At 51.1% G+C, this 16,103-nt stretch overlaps 1 protein-coding gene across 3 annotated transcripts in view; it reads right to left on the reverse strand.

Annotated features, from left to right (window-relative positions):
* The window catches only part of LOC147735033 (ciliary neurotrophic factor-like), a 550,327-nt gene that overhangs the window by 41,356 nt on the left and 492,868 nt on the right, over positions 1 to 16,103 (reverse strand). For all 3 annotated transcript variants that reach the window (XR_015307550.1, XM_086953133.1, XM_086953131.1), the window contains exon 5: positions 571 to 729. Coding sequence is in view for 2 of the 3 variants with exons in the window: in XM_086953133.1 (XP_086809259.1) it covers positions 571 to 729 (159 nt within the window). In the remaining variant the exon portion in view is untranslated. The remainder of the gene's footprint in view (positions 1 to 570; positions 730 to 16,103) is intronic.

A 16,103-nucleotide genomic window follows, 5' to 3' on the forward strand; every position in this document is an offset into this window, starting at 1 on the left:
TATGAACCCCACTTCACCTCTACTGCCCCATTGACCATCTACTGGTACTGCCTACACCTGTTCACTCATTGTTTCTCTCCTTCTCCTTTCATTCCATCCCAAATCTTTTCCTTCACCCTACAGCTTTCTGTCCTACTTTTATTTTCACCTCTTCCAGGCCTGTCTACTACATTCCTTCTAAACTTTACCTTGTTCTTTCCTACCAAGTTTTCTCTGAATGTCTTTCTTTCAAGTGAATCCTTTTAAACTCCCACCTTCACGAGTCATTTTCTCCTCTGATTCGAACTTTTTTGTCTCTGGAGCAAATAAAAAGCTCCCATATATCTGTTTTTGTTTGGTTCCCTCCCTGCCTGCCTTCTGGCCCATCTCTCCCTTTGATGAACTACAAGTACCCTGACGTGTTTCGGTGCTGAATAGATTATATCTAAGTTAGATTTGGGAGTAGAATACGATGAAAGGACAGAGAGAAGAGAGAGAGGGGGAGAAAACAGCAGGGACAGAGAATGGTAATCATGACAAAAAGAACAGAAGAGAGTGGAGTAAAACTGTTAAATATAGCAATAGACTCACGAAAACATGGTGCTTTGAAGTGTCACACTTTGGGCGCTGCGGCGTGCAGCGCACTAGCAGTAATGCCAAGGCATGGAAGACGATGGTGACCAGGTACACCACCCCGGCCACCCCAGCAGCAAAGGCACAGATGATGTTCAGGACCAGGCCACCTTTCACCTGCAGAGGGGTTTAAATGTTATGATGTTATGAGATGGTTACAGAACACGTTGTGAGAATATACCTCTTAGTGCAATCCTACGGCACAAATTCGCCCAGCCTACCTGCTACCCCACTCTAGCTGGCACTTACATCACATGCCCTGGAACTCTGAACCCTCCTTCCCTGGGGCAGCGCCCCCTTCTGCCCCATCCCCCCCCCCTATTCCACCCCCCTCCCCCTACTGTAGGAGCCCCACCTCATAGCCCTCTCTTGGCAGTCTCTACCAGTCATACAATATAATGCAGCTTTGTACCTAAATATGTAGGTCCACAGAAGTGAATACATTAGCACAATATATGACATTTGCATGACCTATGAATAAGGGGGCGGGCAAATATTTCACGAGATGTGCGCTCATAGGGGGTGTCTGACCTTTCAACCTTCCACTGCGCTGATAGGTGGAGGCCCCAGTCCCACAATGATGGAGTTCGATAGGTACCATAAAAAGAATGGGCTCTGGCGAGTTCTTTCTCGCTTTGCTGGGAGAGATGATGACATTAAAGCTGAGCTCCAGTGCTGTTTTCTAAACGCCACAAGGTGGCGCTAGTGTACCACGGCAGGTATAGGATTCGCAATATATTATGAGGTGGAAAATGGAAATATCCTGGTAGCATAGTAAACTAACCGAACTTCAGAAATTTGAAGACCAAAATACAAAAGCACACAGCCACCTACTTAATGTAAAGGCAACCCCTGCTCAAATCAATGTATCAAACAGATGTGAAAGTCCAGCCGCAAAACAAAGCATCTAAATACGTGCCAAAAACTGGGTCAGTATAAACTGCAGTAAAAGAGGGGCCTCATTGCAGGACTGTACAGGGAGAAGATCCCTGCTGGGGCCCCTCCCACATCCAGTAGTCGGCCTGCCTCGGGTCCCACATGGCAGAGAACCTGGACAGACTCTGGCAATTGATCATGATCTGATCATGTCATTAGTTTTATTGGTTGCCAGGCAGGGAGGCTCAGGCTGGCTAAGGCAAGGAATCTCTCTTTAATTTATTGTTTATCTGCTGCCCACCCAGCAACAGGTGTCCGACCTAGGCTGTGGACTGTGCCATGCTACTACTAAGTGTGGGTGACATTATACTGCTTGCGAGTAAGTGTCACTCATAGTCGTTAAATGTCACTCATAATTACTCTGAAATTATAAAAAATATCACACATCAAGCAATCTGAATCCTTGGCAGCTTTGTTTTTACTTTATTTATCTCATAAAGTACACGTATAGCATGCGTTCACCTGAATAAACCTTGGCACTAGCAGAAAAAGGTATAAAGCAAGCAGGCAGCGTTCACGAATAAAGTAAGTGTTTAGTCCGCTTTAACTGTGTGAGTACAGAATGTGGCATCAGTCACTGGGTGAAGCCTTCCAGGGCTGAGGCCCCAAGACTCTGAGAGCCCGGCCACCCACCACGCCCATTTACATCATGTGGACAGAAAAGGAGGTCCGAGGACAATCATAAGGACCTACAGCGGATGTAAGAGATGAATGGGTCAGTTAAACAGGCAAGTCCAACCTTGCTGAACAGGCAGGCAGCGGAGAAAGCAGGGGTCAGAAACACACAGTAGCATGCGCCCACCCCAGGCTGGCAGTCTTTGCAGTTTACTGACCAAACATCCAGGCAATCAATACAGAAAGCACTGCAGGAACCCACTGCCCCCTGCCCCTGCACATCTACCACAGAGCCTCCGCAGCCATCGCACCCGAACTGCATCGCACCATCAACACCACCTTCAAGACAGACACCTTCCCAACGACTGGAAGTGCGCAGATGTCAGGCCCCTGCTCAAGAAGCCCACAGCCGACCCCACCGACCTCAAGAACTACCGGCCCATCTCGCTCCTCCCCTTTGCAGCCAAAGTGGCAGAGAAAACAGTCAACAGGGAACTGACACGATTCAACAAAGAGAATGCTGTCCTCGACCTGTCCCAATCTGGATTCCGAAGCAACCATAGCACTGAGACCACCCTAATCCCCGTGCAGACGACATCTGCACCCTCCTGGACCAGGCCACTCCACAGTCCACATCCTCGACCTTTCAGCGGCCTTCATCACTGTCTCTCACCGCACACTAGTCGCCACAATACACGACGCAGGCATCCAAGGAACAGCACTGGACTGGATCCAATTGTTCCTTCCCAGAAGAAGCCAAAGGATCAGACTACCACCCTTCCTCTCCGATCCAATGAAAATCACCTGCAGAGTCCCACAGGGGTCAAAGCTGAGCTGACCCTCTTCAACATCTACATGGCCCCCCTTGCAGCCATCATCCGACAACACAACCTCAACATTGTACCCTATGCCGACAACACTCAGCTCATCCTCCCCCTCACCAGAGACCCTACAACCACCAACTCAACACCCAGAAAGGAATGCAAGACGTCACAGTCTGGATAACCAACAGCTGCCTGAAGCTCATCTCTGAGAAGACAGAAGCCCTCATCCTTGAAACCCCCCCCTCAGCATTGGACAACACCTGGTGGCCAACTGCCCTCGGAAGCCCATCTACCCCCTGGGACCATGCCAAAAAACCTCGGCATCATACTCGACTCAGCACTCACCATGAGGCGACAGGTCAACACCATCACTTCCAGCTGCTTCAGCACCCTCCACATCCTTTGCAAGAACTTCAAATGGACCCCCTGAGTCAAGGAAGACCGTCACCCATGCACTCATCACCAGCAGACTGGACTATGGAAACGCACTCTATGCCGGCATCAACAGTTCCCTACGCCGCAAACTCCAGACAATAAGGAACACCGCGGCCAGACTCATCCTCGGCATCCACCGGCACAAAAACATCAGCCAACACCTACGAAGACTCCACTGGCTTAGCATGGAGAAAAGAGTCACCTTCAAAATCCTCACTCACACCTACAAATGCCTTCACAACAACAGACCCAAATACCTCAATGACAGAATCAACTTTCACATACCCAAAAGAAACCTCCGATCTTCCAACCTTGCACTGGCCGAAACCCCGCGCATCCACAGAGCCAGAGCAGGCGGAAGAGCCTTCTCTCACATTGCAGCCAAGACCTGGAATGAGCTACCGGCACACATCAGATGCGCCCCCTCCCTGAACACCTTCAGGAAGACTCTCAAGACCTGGATCTTCGGCTAACAGATCTGCAGCCATCCCCCCTCCCCCCATCAGCGCCTTAAGACCCACACAGGTGAGTAGCGTGCTTACAATTCCCCTGATTGATTGATTGATTGATTGATGGAGGAGAGAGAGAGAGGCGACGCAGGCACTAATCACAAAAGTGTCCATCAAGAAGTGACAATCCTCTGCACCAGTCTGAGCTACAGAAAGCTGTATTTTTGTCTCTGTGCCTGGCTGGATAGGTCCTTCACAAAGTTTCGCCTTTAGTGACCAAAGGAGATAGTGGTCCAAAAGGGTCTGTTTAGCTTCTGGCAGACAAACAGTGCATCCTGCTTGTGAACACAGGTGCTATTCGGGCAGTCAATCAATCAATCAGGAGTTTGTTAAAGCGCAACTACTCACCCGTAAGGGTCTCAAGGCGCTAGGGGTGGGGGGGTGCAGGTTCCATTCCATCAAGGAGGGGTCTGCCGAAGAGCCAGGTTTTGAGGTTTCTTGCGAAGATGGGGAGCGATGTTGTCTGTCTGAGGTGGAGCGGAAGGGCGTTCCATGCTTTGGCCGCGAGGAAGGAAAAGGAGCGGCCTCCCGATCTGGTCTTTCTGGTGCGGAGGACCTCGGCGTAGGAGAGCTGGGCTGATCGTAGGGTCCTTTGGGGTGCGTGGAATTTGAGCCGGCTGTTCAGGTATGCTGGTCCGGTGCCGTGGAGGGCCTTGTGTGCACGGGTGAGCATCTTAAAGGTGATTCTCGCCTCGACGGGGAGCCAGTGGAGTGTGCGCAGGTGCTGGGAGATGTGGCAGTGTTTTGACAGGTTGATGACCAGTCTTGCGGCGGCGTTCTGGATGTTCTGTAGCTTGCGGATGAGGTTTTTGTTTATTCCGGCGTAGAGTGCGTTGCCGTAGTCGAGTCTGAGGGTGACCAGGACGTGAGTGACTGTCTTTCGGTGTTCGAGGGGGATCCATTTGAAGGTCTTACGAAGGAGGCGGAGGGTGTGGAAGCAAGATGAGACAGAGTTGATCTGGCGGTCCATTTTGAGCTCGGAGTCCAGGATGATTCCCAGGTTACGTGCGTGGTCTGTGGGGGTTGGCGGGTTTCCGAGGGCAGTGGGCCACCAGTTGTCGCTCCAGGCTTCGGGGTTTGGGCCCAAGATGAGTTTATTTTTGTTTTGTTGGTGTTTAGTTGTAGGCAGCTGTTTTTCATCCATTTGGCGACGGCTTCCATGCCTTCTCGAAAGTTGCGTCTTGCGGTGTTGGGCTCGTTGGATAGGGAGAGGATGAGCTGGGTGTCATCTGCGTATGAAACGATATTGAGTCCGTAGTTTCTGACGATGGGGGCAAGTGGAGCCATGTAGATGTTGAAGAGCGTCAGGCTGAGGGAGAAGCCCTGGGGGACTCCGCAGGTGGTAGGTGTGGGGTCTGAGAGGAAAGGGGGGAGTCTGACCCGTTGCGTCCTGCCGGAGAGGAAGGAGCAGATCCATTCGAGGGCCTTGTCCTGGATTCCTGCGTCGTAGAGTCTGCGTATTAGGGTGCGGTGGGAGACTGTGTCGAACGCCGCTGATAGGTCTAGGAGGATGAGGGCTACTGTTTCTCCTTTGTCCAGTAGGGTGCGGATGTCGTCTTTTGCGGCGAGGAGGGCGGTTTCCGTACTGTGGTTTTTTCTGAAGCCGGATTGGGAGGAGTCGAGGATGTTGTGTTCTTCCATGAATGTGGCGAGTTGGCTGTTGATGGCTTTCTCAATGACTTTCGCTGGGAAAGGGAGCAGGGAGATGGGTCTGTAGTTTTTGAGGTCGGTGGTGTCCGATGAGGATTCCTTCAGGAGGGGGTTGACCTTGGCGTGTTTCCAGTCATCGGGGAACGAGGCGGTCGCCTGGGAGCGGTTGATGGTGTGGCAGAGCATGGGTGCGATGGTGTCAGCGGCTCAGTTGAAGATGTGGTGGGGGCAGTGGATTGACGTCATTGTCTTCAGTGTGTCTTTGGTAGTGAGGGCTGTCCAGTCATCAATCGCTGGTTTCCGGGTGTCTGGGTGGTTGGTGAGGGTTCAGTGTGTTGGTTGTCTTTGTCGAAGTTGTCGTAGATGCTCTTGATTTTGTGGTCGAAAAAGGTGCTGAGTTTGTCGCGGAGGTCTTGTGAGGGAGGGATGTCGGTAGACTCGCTGGTGGGTTGGGCGAACTCCTTGATGATGCTGAAGAGTTCCTTGCTGTTGTGTGCATGGGTGGAGATTCTGTCTTCAATCACTTTTTTCCTCGTTTCTCTGATGAGTTGATGGCGGCTCTGAAGTTGTTGTGGGCTTCTGTGGATTTCGTGTTTCTCCAGGCCTTTTCGAGGTGGCGGCATGTGCGCCTGGACTCTCGAAGTTCAGTGGTAAACCATCTGACTTTCTTGGCACGGGTATTGTTGTTTTTCTTGAGGGGGGCTATGGAGTTGGTGCTGTCCGAGATCCATCTATGCAGGGTTCGGGCTGGGTAGTAGATGAATGTGCCATTCTCAATAAACCTTCACGATGCTGAGGCATTCGATTATTTAGTTTGCTGGAGTATGCTCATGGGGTGAATGGTTGTTTCAAGCTGTCCCGGTACCCTCATGGGGTGGATGGTTGTTTCAGGCTATCAAGGTGCCCTCGTAGGTTGGATGGTTGTTTCAGACTGTCACGGTACGCTCATGGGGTGACTGGTTGTTTCAGACTGTCATGGTACCCTCTTGGGGTGAATGGTTCTTTCAGGCTGTCACGGTACCCTCATGGGTCGGATGGTTGTTTCAGGCTGTAATGGTACCATCATGGGGTGGATGGTTGTTTCAGGCTATTACAGTGCCCACATCCGTTGGATGGTTGTTTCAGACTGTTACGGTACTTTCATGGGGGGAATGGTTTTTTCAGGCTGTCACAGTACCCTCATGGGGTGGAGGGATTTTTCAGGCTGTCCTGGTACCCTCATGGGGTGGATTGTTGTTTCAGACTGTCACAGTACCCTCAAGGTCTGGATGTTGTTTCAGGCTGTCACGGTACCATCGTGGTCGGGATGTTGTTTCTGGCTGTCGGAGTACCCTCAAGGTCTGGATGTTATTTCAGGCTGTCATGGTACCATCGTGGTCTGGATGTTGTTTCAGGCTGTCACGGTACCATCATGGTCTGGATGTTGCTTGAGGCTGTCACGGTACCATCGTGGTCTGGATGTTGTTTCAGGCTGTCACAGTACCATTGTGGTCTGGATGTTGTTTCAGGCTGTCATGGTACCATCGTGGTCTGGATGTTGTTTCAGGCTGTCACGGTACCATCGTGGTCTGGATGTTGTTTCGGGCTGTCACGGTACCATTGTGGTGTGGATGTTGTTTCAGGCTGTCACGGTACCATCGTGGTCTGGATGTTGTTTCAGGCTGTCATGGTACCATCGTGGTCTGGATGTTGCTTGAGGCTGTCACGGTACCATCGTGGTCTGGATGTTGTTTCAGGCTGTCACCATTGTGGTCTGGAAGTTGCTTAAGGCTGTCACGGTACCATCGTGGTCTGGATGTTGCTTGAGGCTGTCACGGTACCATCATTGTCTGGATGCTGTTTCAGGCTGTCACAGTACCATCGTGGTCTGGATGTTGCTTGAGGATGTCACAGTACCATCGTGGTCTGGATGCTGTTTCAGGCTGTTACGGTACCATCGGTACCATCGTGGTCTGGATGTTGCTTGAGGATGTCACAGTACCATCGTGGTCTGGATATTGCTTGAGGCTGTCACGGTACCATCGTGGTCTGGATGTTGTTTCAGGCTGTCACGGTACCATCCTGGTCTGGATGTTGTTTCAGGCTGTCACGGTACCATCGTGGTCGGGATGTTGTTTCTGGCTGTCGGAGTACCCTCAAGGTCTGGATGTTATTTCTGGCTGTCACGTTACCATCGTGGTCTGGATGTTGTTTCAGGCTGTCACAGTACCATCATGGTCTGGATGTTGCTTGAGGCTGTCACGGTACCATCGTGGTCTGGATGTTGTTTCAGGCTGTCACAGTACCATTGTGGTCTGGATGTTGTTTCAGGCTGTCATGGTACCATCGTGGTCTGGATGTTGTTTCAGGCTGTCACAGTACCATCGTGGTCTGGATGTTGTTTCAGGCTGTCACGGTACCATTGTGGTGTGGATGTTGTTTCAGGCTGTCACGGTACCATCGTGGTCTGGATGTTGTTTCAGGCTGTCACGATACCATCGTGGTCTGGATGTTGCTTGAGGCTGTCACGGTACCATCGTGGTCTGGATGTTGTTTCAGGCTGTCACGGTACCATTGTGGTCTGGAAGTTGCATGAGGCTGTCACGGTACCATCGTGGTCTGGATGTTGCTTGAGGCTGTCACTGTACCATCATTGTCTGGATGCTGTTTCAGGCTGTCACGGTACCATCGTGGTCTGGATGTTGCTTGAGGATGTCACAGTACCATCGTGGTCTGGATGCTGTTTCAGGCTGTCACGGTACCGTCGGTACCATCATGGTCTGGATGTTGCTTGAGGATGTCACGGTACCATCGTGGTCTGGATATTGCTTGAGGCTGTCACGGTACCATCGTGGTCTGGATGTTGTTTCAGGCTGTCACGGTACCATCATGGTCTGGATGTTGCTTGAGGCTGTCACAGTACCATCGTGGTCTGGATGTAGTTTCAGGCTGTCACGGTACCATCGTGGTCTGGATGTCGCTTGAGGCTGTCACGGTACCATCGTGGTCTGGATGTTGTTTCAGGCTGTCACGGTGCCATCGTGGTCTGGATGTTGTTTCAGGCTGTCATGGTACCATCGTTGTCTGGATGTTGCTTGAGGCTTTCACGGTACCATCGTGGTCATGATGTTGTTTCTGGCTGTCACGGTACCATTGTGGTGTGGATGTTGTTTCAGGCTGTCACGGTACCATCGTGGTCTGGATGTTGTTTCAGGCTGTCACGGTACCATCGTGGTCTGGATGTTGCTTGAGGCTGTCACGGTACCATTGTGGTCTGGATGTTGTTTCAGGCTGTCACGGTACCATTGTGGTCTGGAAGTTGCTTGAGGCTGTCACAGTACCATCGTGGTCTGGATGTTGCTTGAGGCTGTCACGGTACCATCATTGTCTGGATGCTGTTTCAGGCTGTCACGGTACCATCGTGGTCTGGATGTTGCTTGAGGATGTCACAGTACCATCGTGGTCTGGATACTGTTTCAGGCTGTCACGGTACCGTCGGTACCATCGTGGTCTGGATGCTGCTTGAGGAAGTCATGGTACCATCGTGGTCTGGATATTGCTTGAGGCTGTCACGGTACCATCGTGGTCTGGATGTTGTTTCTGGCTGTCACTGTACCATCATGGTCTGGATGTTGCTTGAGGCTGTCATGGTACCATCATGGTCTGGATGTTGTTTCAGGCTGTCACGGTAGCATCGTGGTCTGGATGTCGTTTGAGGCTGTCACGGTACCATCGTGGTCTGGATGTTGTTTCAGGCTTTCACGGTACAATCGTGGTCTGGATGTTGTTCCAGGCTGTCACGGTACCATCGTGGTCTTGATGTTGTTTCAGGCTGTCACGGTACCATCGTTGTCTGGATGTTGCTTGAGGCTGTCACGGTACCATCGTGGTCTGGATGTTGTTTCAGGCTGTCACGGTACCATTTTGGTCTGGATGTTGCTTGAGGCTGTCACAGTACCATCCTGGTCTGGATGTTGTTTCAGGCTGTCACGGTACCATCGGGGTCAGGATGTTGTTTCAGGCTGTCACGGTACCATCGTGGTCTGGATGTTGCTTGAGGCTTTCACGGTACCATCGTGGTCTGGATGTTGTTTCAGGCTGTCACAGTACCATCGTGGTCTGGATGTTGCTTGAGGCTGTCACGGTACCATCGTGGTCTGGATGTTGTTTCAGGCTGTCACGGTACCATCGTGGTCTGGATGTTGCTTGAGGCTGTCACGGTACCATCGTGGTCTGGATGTAGTTTCAGGCTGTCACGGTACCTTTGTGGTCTGGATGTTGTTTCAGGCTGGTACCATCGTGGTCTGGAGGTTGCTTGAGGCTGTCACGGTACCATCGTTGTCTGGATGTTGTTTCAGGCTGTCACGGTACCATCGTGGTCTGGATGTTGCTTGAGGCTGTCACAGTACCATTGTGGTCTGGATGTTGCTTAAGGCTGTCACTGTACCATCGTGGTCTGGATGTTGTTTCAGGCTGTCACGGTACCATCGTGGTCTGGATGTTGCTTGAGGCTGTCACGGTACCATCGTGGTCTGGATGTTGCTTGAGGCTGTCACAGTACCATCGTGGTCTAGATGTTGTTTCAGGCTGTCACTGTACCATCGTGGTCAGGCTGTTGTTTCAGGCTGTCACGTTGCCCTCATGGTCTTGATGCTGTTTCAGGCTGTCACAGTACCATCATGAGCTGGATGGTTATTTTAGGCCTTCTTGGTACCATCATGGTCAAGTCAAGTCAAGTCAAGTCATAAAATTTGTATAGCGCACTACATACCCAGAGGGTTTCAAGGCGCTTAGGAAGGGGAGGAGGATTATTTGTCAAATATCCACGTTTTAAGCTGTTTTCTGAACGCTAGGTGGTTCTGGGTGAGGCGAAGGTAAGCAGGGGAGTGAGTTCCATGTTTTAGCAGCCAGGTATGAAAAGGATCTGCCTCCCATGGTGGTCTTGTTGATGCGAGGTACAGTGGCGAAGGCTTGGCTGGAAGAACGTAGTTGGCGGGAGGGGGTGTAGAAGGACAGTCGAGAGTTGAGGCAATCTGGTCCGATGTCGTAGAGTGATTTGTGTGCGTGGGTAAGCAGTCGGAAAGTGATCCTCTTATTGACGGGTAGCCAGTGGAGGTCTTTAAGGTGACCAGAGATGTGTTCGTTGCGTGGGATGTCTAATATGAGCCTGGCTGAGGCGTTTTGGATTCGTTGGAGTTTCTTCTGGAGTTTAGCGGTGGTACCTGCGTAGAGGGTGTTTCCGTAGTCCAGTCGGCTCGTGACCAGAGCGTGGGTGACTGTTTTCCTTGTTTCGGAGGGGATCCAGCGAAATGTTTTTCTGAGCATGCGAAGAATGTTGAAGCAGGAAGAGGATACGGCGCTGACTTGTCTGTTCATTGAGAGTGATGAATCCAGGATGACGCCAAGGTTCCGTGCGTGGTCTGTCGGGATGGGTGCTTTTCCGAGGGCTTCCGGCCACCAGGAGTCGTCCCAAGCAGAGGGGGATGTACCTAAGATGAGGACTTCTGTTTTGTCTGAGTTCAGTTTCAGACGGCTTTGTTTCATCCATTCGGCGACTTCTTTCATTCCTTCGTGTAGGTTAGTTTTGGCGGTGCTGGGGTCATTGGTGAGAGAAAGGATCAGTTGAGTATCGTCCGCGTAAGAGATGATGTTGAGGTTGTGTTGGCGTGCGATGGCCGCGAGGGGGCTCATGTATACGTTGAAGAGGGTGGGACTGAGTGAGGATCCTTGAGGTACGCCGCAGATGACTTCAGAGGCCTCGGACTTGAATGGAGGAAGGCGGACTCTCTGGGTTCTTCCGGTGAGGAACGAGGTGATCCATTCAAGTGCTTTTCCTTGGATTCCGATGTTATTGAGGCGTTGTAGAAGGGTGCTGTGGCAGACTGTGTCGAAGGCTGCGGAAAGGTCGAGGAGGATGAGGGCGACTGTGTCTCCATTGTCCAGTAGAGTTCGAATGTCGTCTGTTGCTGCGATGAGGGCGGTCTCAGTGCTGTGTTTTGCTCGGAAGCCAGATTGTGAGGGGTCGAGGGATTTGTTGGCTTCGAGGAAGGCGGCGAGCTGGTTGTTGACGGCTTTCTCGGTGACTTTGGCCGGGAATGGAAGAAGCGAGATGGGGCGGTAATTTTTGAGTTCGGTGGGGTCCGCTGTGGGTTTTTTCAGAAGGGCGGTGAGTTCAGCGTGTTTCCAGTTTTCTGGAAAGGTGGCGGAGTTGAAGGAGCAGTTGATGACGTCTCGGAGGTGCGGTGCTATGACGGAGTCTGCTTTGTTGAAGATGTGGTGAGGGCATGGGTCTGTGGGGGATCCAGAGTGGATGGAATTCATCAGGCGGATGGTGTCCTCAGTGGAGATTGGGTTCCAGGCGTTAAGGGTGTTCACGGGGGGAAGATGGACAGCAGATGGTAGGGTGGGTTTGTTTCCGGGTTGGTTGTCAAAGCTGTTGTGGATGTCTGCAATCTTGTTGTGGAAAAAAGAGGCTAGGGAGTCGCAGAGGGTTTGAGAGGGGGTGATGTCGTTGGAGTTGGCCGAGGGGTTGGAAAATTCCTTGACGATGTTGAAAAGTTCCTTGCTGTTGTGGGCGTTGTTGTCAAGTCGATCCTTGAATGCTGTTTTCTTGGCTTTTCGGATCAGTTGGTGGTGAGTGCGGGTGGCGCTTGGATTTCTTAAGATCATCGTTGAACCATGAGGCCTTCTTGCTGCCAGGTTTGCTTTGACGTTTTTTCAGTGGTGCTAAGGTGTCGGCGGTGTTGGATAACCATAGGGTGAGGTTGGCGGCGGCTTCGTTGGCGTTAGAAGAGAGGGCTGGGGAGTTTCGAAGGAGCGATGCGGAGATTTGGTCCGTGGTGATTTTGTTCCAGTTTCTTTGCAGGGTAGGTTGGGAGTGGTTGATGGGTTTCGGCTTGTTGTAGGTGAAGTGAACGCAGCTGTGGTCGGTCCATAGGAGATCTGTAGTGTGGCTGAAGGAGACATGATTGCTGGATGTGAAGATGGGGTCGAGTGTGTGACCTGCGATGTGGGTGGGGGAAGTGACTAGTTGTTTAAGTCCGAGGTTGGCGAGGTTGTCCACGAGGGTGGCGGTGTTGTGGTCGTTTAACTTTTCAAGGTGAAAGTTGAGGTCTCCCAGAAGGATATAGTCTTTGGAGGGGAGCGCGTGTGGAGAGATGAAGTCCGTGATGTCTTCACTGAATTTTGCGCGGGGTCCTGGTGGTCTGTAGAGGAGAGTGCCTCTGAGTGTTGTTTTGGGGTCGATGTGGATCTGGAAGTGAAGGTGTTCGGAGTTGGCGAGGTTGGCGTCAGAGCTGGTTGAGATGCGGATTGATTTCTTATGGACGATAGCGATTCCTCCTCCTGTGTGGCTGGTACGGTCTTTGCGAGTGATCTTATAGTCTTCAGGGATGGCAATGGTGATGTCTGGTGCGGAGGAAGCATTCATCCATGTCTCCGTAAGGAAGGCGACGTCTGGAGAGAAGGTGTCTAGTAGGTTCCATAGGTCAATGGCGTGCCTGTGCACCGATCGGGTGTTGAGAAGGATGCAATGTAGGTGGTTGGGGTCGGGAATCTGTGGTGTAGTCGTAGCGGAGATGTTGACGGTGCCGCTGAATTTGCAGGAGTAGCAGGAGAAAGGTCCATGGGTGCGTCCAGGAGCGGCTTGGACGCAGTTGGGGGCGCGACCGGGGTTAAGGGCTAGGAGGGTGGCGGCATCGTAGGTGATGCGGGGGGGCTGGGCAGCGCCAGGGGCAGGGGGTCTGGCGCTGGGCGCGGTCTCGGCGCGGACGGGCGTAGACGGGCTTACCTTTGGCGCACCTTCGGCGTGGCCGTAGCGCGTGGACGCTGCGCGTGGGACCATTGGCCATAAATGGATGGTGGAGGGGGCGGAGCGTGGGAGGGTCAGCAGCTGGGAGGCGGTGGCGGGAGGAGGGGCGGCAACAACAACAACAACGCAAAATGGAGGGTCAAAGGCGAGAGCCTTACACGCAGTAGCAGCTGAATAAAGTTTAAATGCAAAGTAACTGCCTCAGCGACGTCGCGTTAAAAATTAAATAAGGGCGACAGTGCGGCGCTGATTAAATGAGTCAAATACACAGAGCAGCACAATTAATTAAATAATTAAGTTAATCTCAACAGTGCAGCGCTATGAAGCGATCGTGTAGCGCTGTAAAATGAAAGGTTATCTGAGACAATGCAGCGCTAGTATCTCGAAGGTAGGAGGTTAAACGATACCAGGCTGGAGCGTGGGGGAGCAACCGTGCTGAAGGAGGGTCCAGGCGGTCACAGTGATCTCGGCAGCGAGGAAGGGTTCTAATCGTGGGTGGGAGGGTCAGCAGCTGGGACGCGGTGGCGGGAGGAGGGGCGGCAACAACAACAACAACGCAAAATGGAGGGTCAAAGGCGAGAGCCTTACACGCAGTAGCAGCTGAATAAAGTTTAAATGCAAAGTAACTGCCTCAGCGACGTCGCGTTAAAAATTAAATAAGGGCGACAGTGCGGCGCTGATTAAATGAGTCAAATACACAGAGCAGCACAATTAATTAAATAATTAAGTTAATCTCAACAGTGCAGCGCTATGAAGCGATCGTGTAGCGCTGTAAAATGAAAGGTTATCTGAGACAATGCAGCGCTAGTATCTCGAAGGTAGGAGGTTAAACGATACCAGGCTGGAGCGTGGGGGAGCAACCGTGCTGAAGGAGGGTCCAGGCGGTCACAGTGATCTCGGCAGCGAGGAAGGGTTCTAATCGTGGGTGGGAGGGTCAGCAGCTGGGAGGCGGTGGCGGGAGGAGGGGCGGCAACAACAACAACAACGCAAAATGGAGGGTCAAAGGCGAGAGCCTTACACGCAGTAGCAGCTGAATAAAGTTTAAATGCAAAGTAACTGCCTCAGCGACGTTGCGTTAAAAATTAAATAAGGGCGACAGTGCGGCGCTGATTAAATGAGTCAAATACACAGAGCAGCACAATTAATTAAATAATTAAGTTAATCTCAACAGTGCAGCGCTATGAAGCGATCGTGTAGCGCTGTAAAATGAAAGGTTATCTGAGACAATGCAGCGCTAGTATCTCGAAGGTAGGAGGTTAAACGATACCAGGCTGGAGCGTGGGGGAGCAACCGTGCTGAAGGAGGGTCCAGGCGGTCACAGTGATCTCGGCAGCGAGGAAGGGTTCTAATCGTGGGTGGGAGGGTCAGCAGCTGGGAGGCGGTGGCGGGAGGAGGGGCGGCAACAACAACAACAACGCAAAATGGAGGGTCAAAGGCGAGAGCCTTACACGCAGTAGCAGCTGAATAAAGTTTAAATGCAAAGTAACTGCCTCAGCGACGTCGCATTAAAAATTAAATAAGGGCGACAGTGCGGCGCTGATTAAATGAGTCAAATACACAGAGCAGCACAATTAATTAAATAATTAAGTTAATCTCAACAGTGCAGCGCTATGAAGCGATCGTGTAGCGCTGTAAAATGAAAGGTTATCTGAGACAATGCAGCGCTAGTATCTCGAAGGTAGGAGGTTAAACGATACCAGGCTGGAGCGTGGGGGAGCAACCGTGCTGAAGGAGGGTCCAGGCGGTCACAGTGATCTCGGCAGCGAGGAAGGGTTCTAATCGTGGGTGGGAGGGTCAGCAGCTGGGAGGCGGTGGCGGGAGGAGGGGCGGCAACAACAACAACAACGCAAAATGGAGGGTCAAAGGCGAGAGCCTTACACGCAGTAGCAGCTGAATAAAGTTTAAATGCAAAGTAACTGCCTCAGCGACGTCGCGTTAAAAATTAAATAAGGGCGACAGTGCGGCGCTGATTAAATGAGTCAAATACACAGAGCAGCACAATTAATTAAATAATTAAGTTAATCTCAACAGTGCAGCGCTATGAAGCGATCGTGTAGCGCTGTAAAATGAAAGGTTATCTGAGACAATGCAGCGCTAGTATCTCGAAGGTAGGAGGTTAAACGATACCAGGCTGGAGCGTGGGGGAGCAACCGTGCTGAAGGAGGGTCCAGGAGGTTGGTTCAGATACACTTGGCATCAGAGAACTTTAAGGACAGGACGTCAATAAAAGTTCTAGTCATCAAGAGTAGATTATGCAAGGCAAAGCATTTTTACTTGGCATTTGCTTATTGAATAGTTTCCATTGTGTGTTTTTTTATTGTGACTGAGATTTTGATAATTGCCAATTTACATTATTCCTCTACAGCAACAGGAAGCAATTTCAACAAACACGATGTGCAAGAGCATATAGTACATAAGGTCTAAATATGTAATATTTATTATAATGTATTCATGAATTAATTTATTTTTTCAAACTAATGTATGATCATGTATTTAATAATATCACAGTAAGTTAGTACTTTTTAAAGTAAAATGTTTAAATAAAAAAAATAAAAAAAATTAAAAGTATATATGTAGGATATAGATCATCTATACCTATGTACTTCATAAGCAGCAAGGGGAGAAGAAAGCAATAGGAAATAATTCTGGCTACTTTCCAGGATAAGAAGGTGCAGTGGCAGAGCAGGTCTGAAGGTGCACGGGGGAGGTGGAATGAAGGCAAGGGGGTGGTTT

The sequence above is a fragment of the Lissotriton vulgaris genome, chromosome 1_2 (genome assembly GCF_964263255.1).
Source record: "Lissotriton vulgaris chromosome 1_2, aLisVul1.2, whole genome shotgun sequence".
In the NCBI taxonomy this organism is placed as follows: Eukaryota; Metazoa; Chordata; class Amphibia; order Caudata; family Salamandridae; genus Lissotriton; species Lissotriton vulgaris.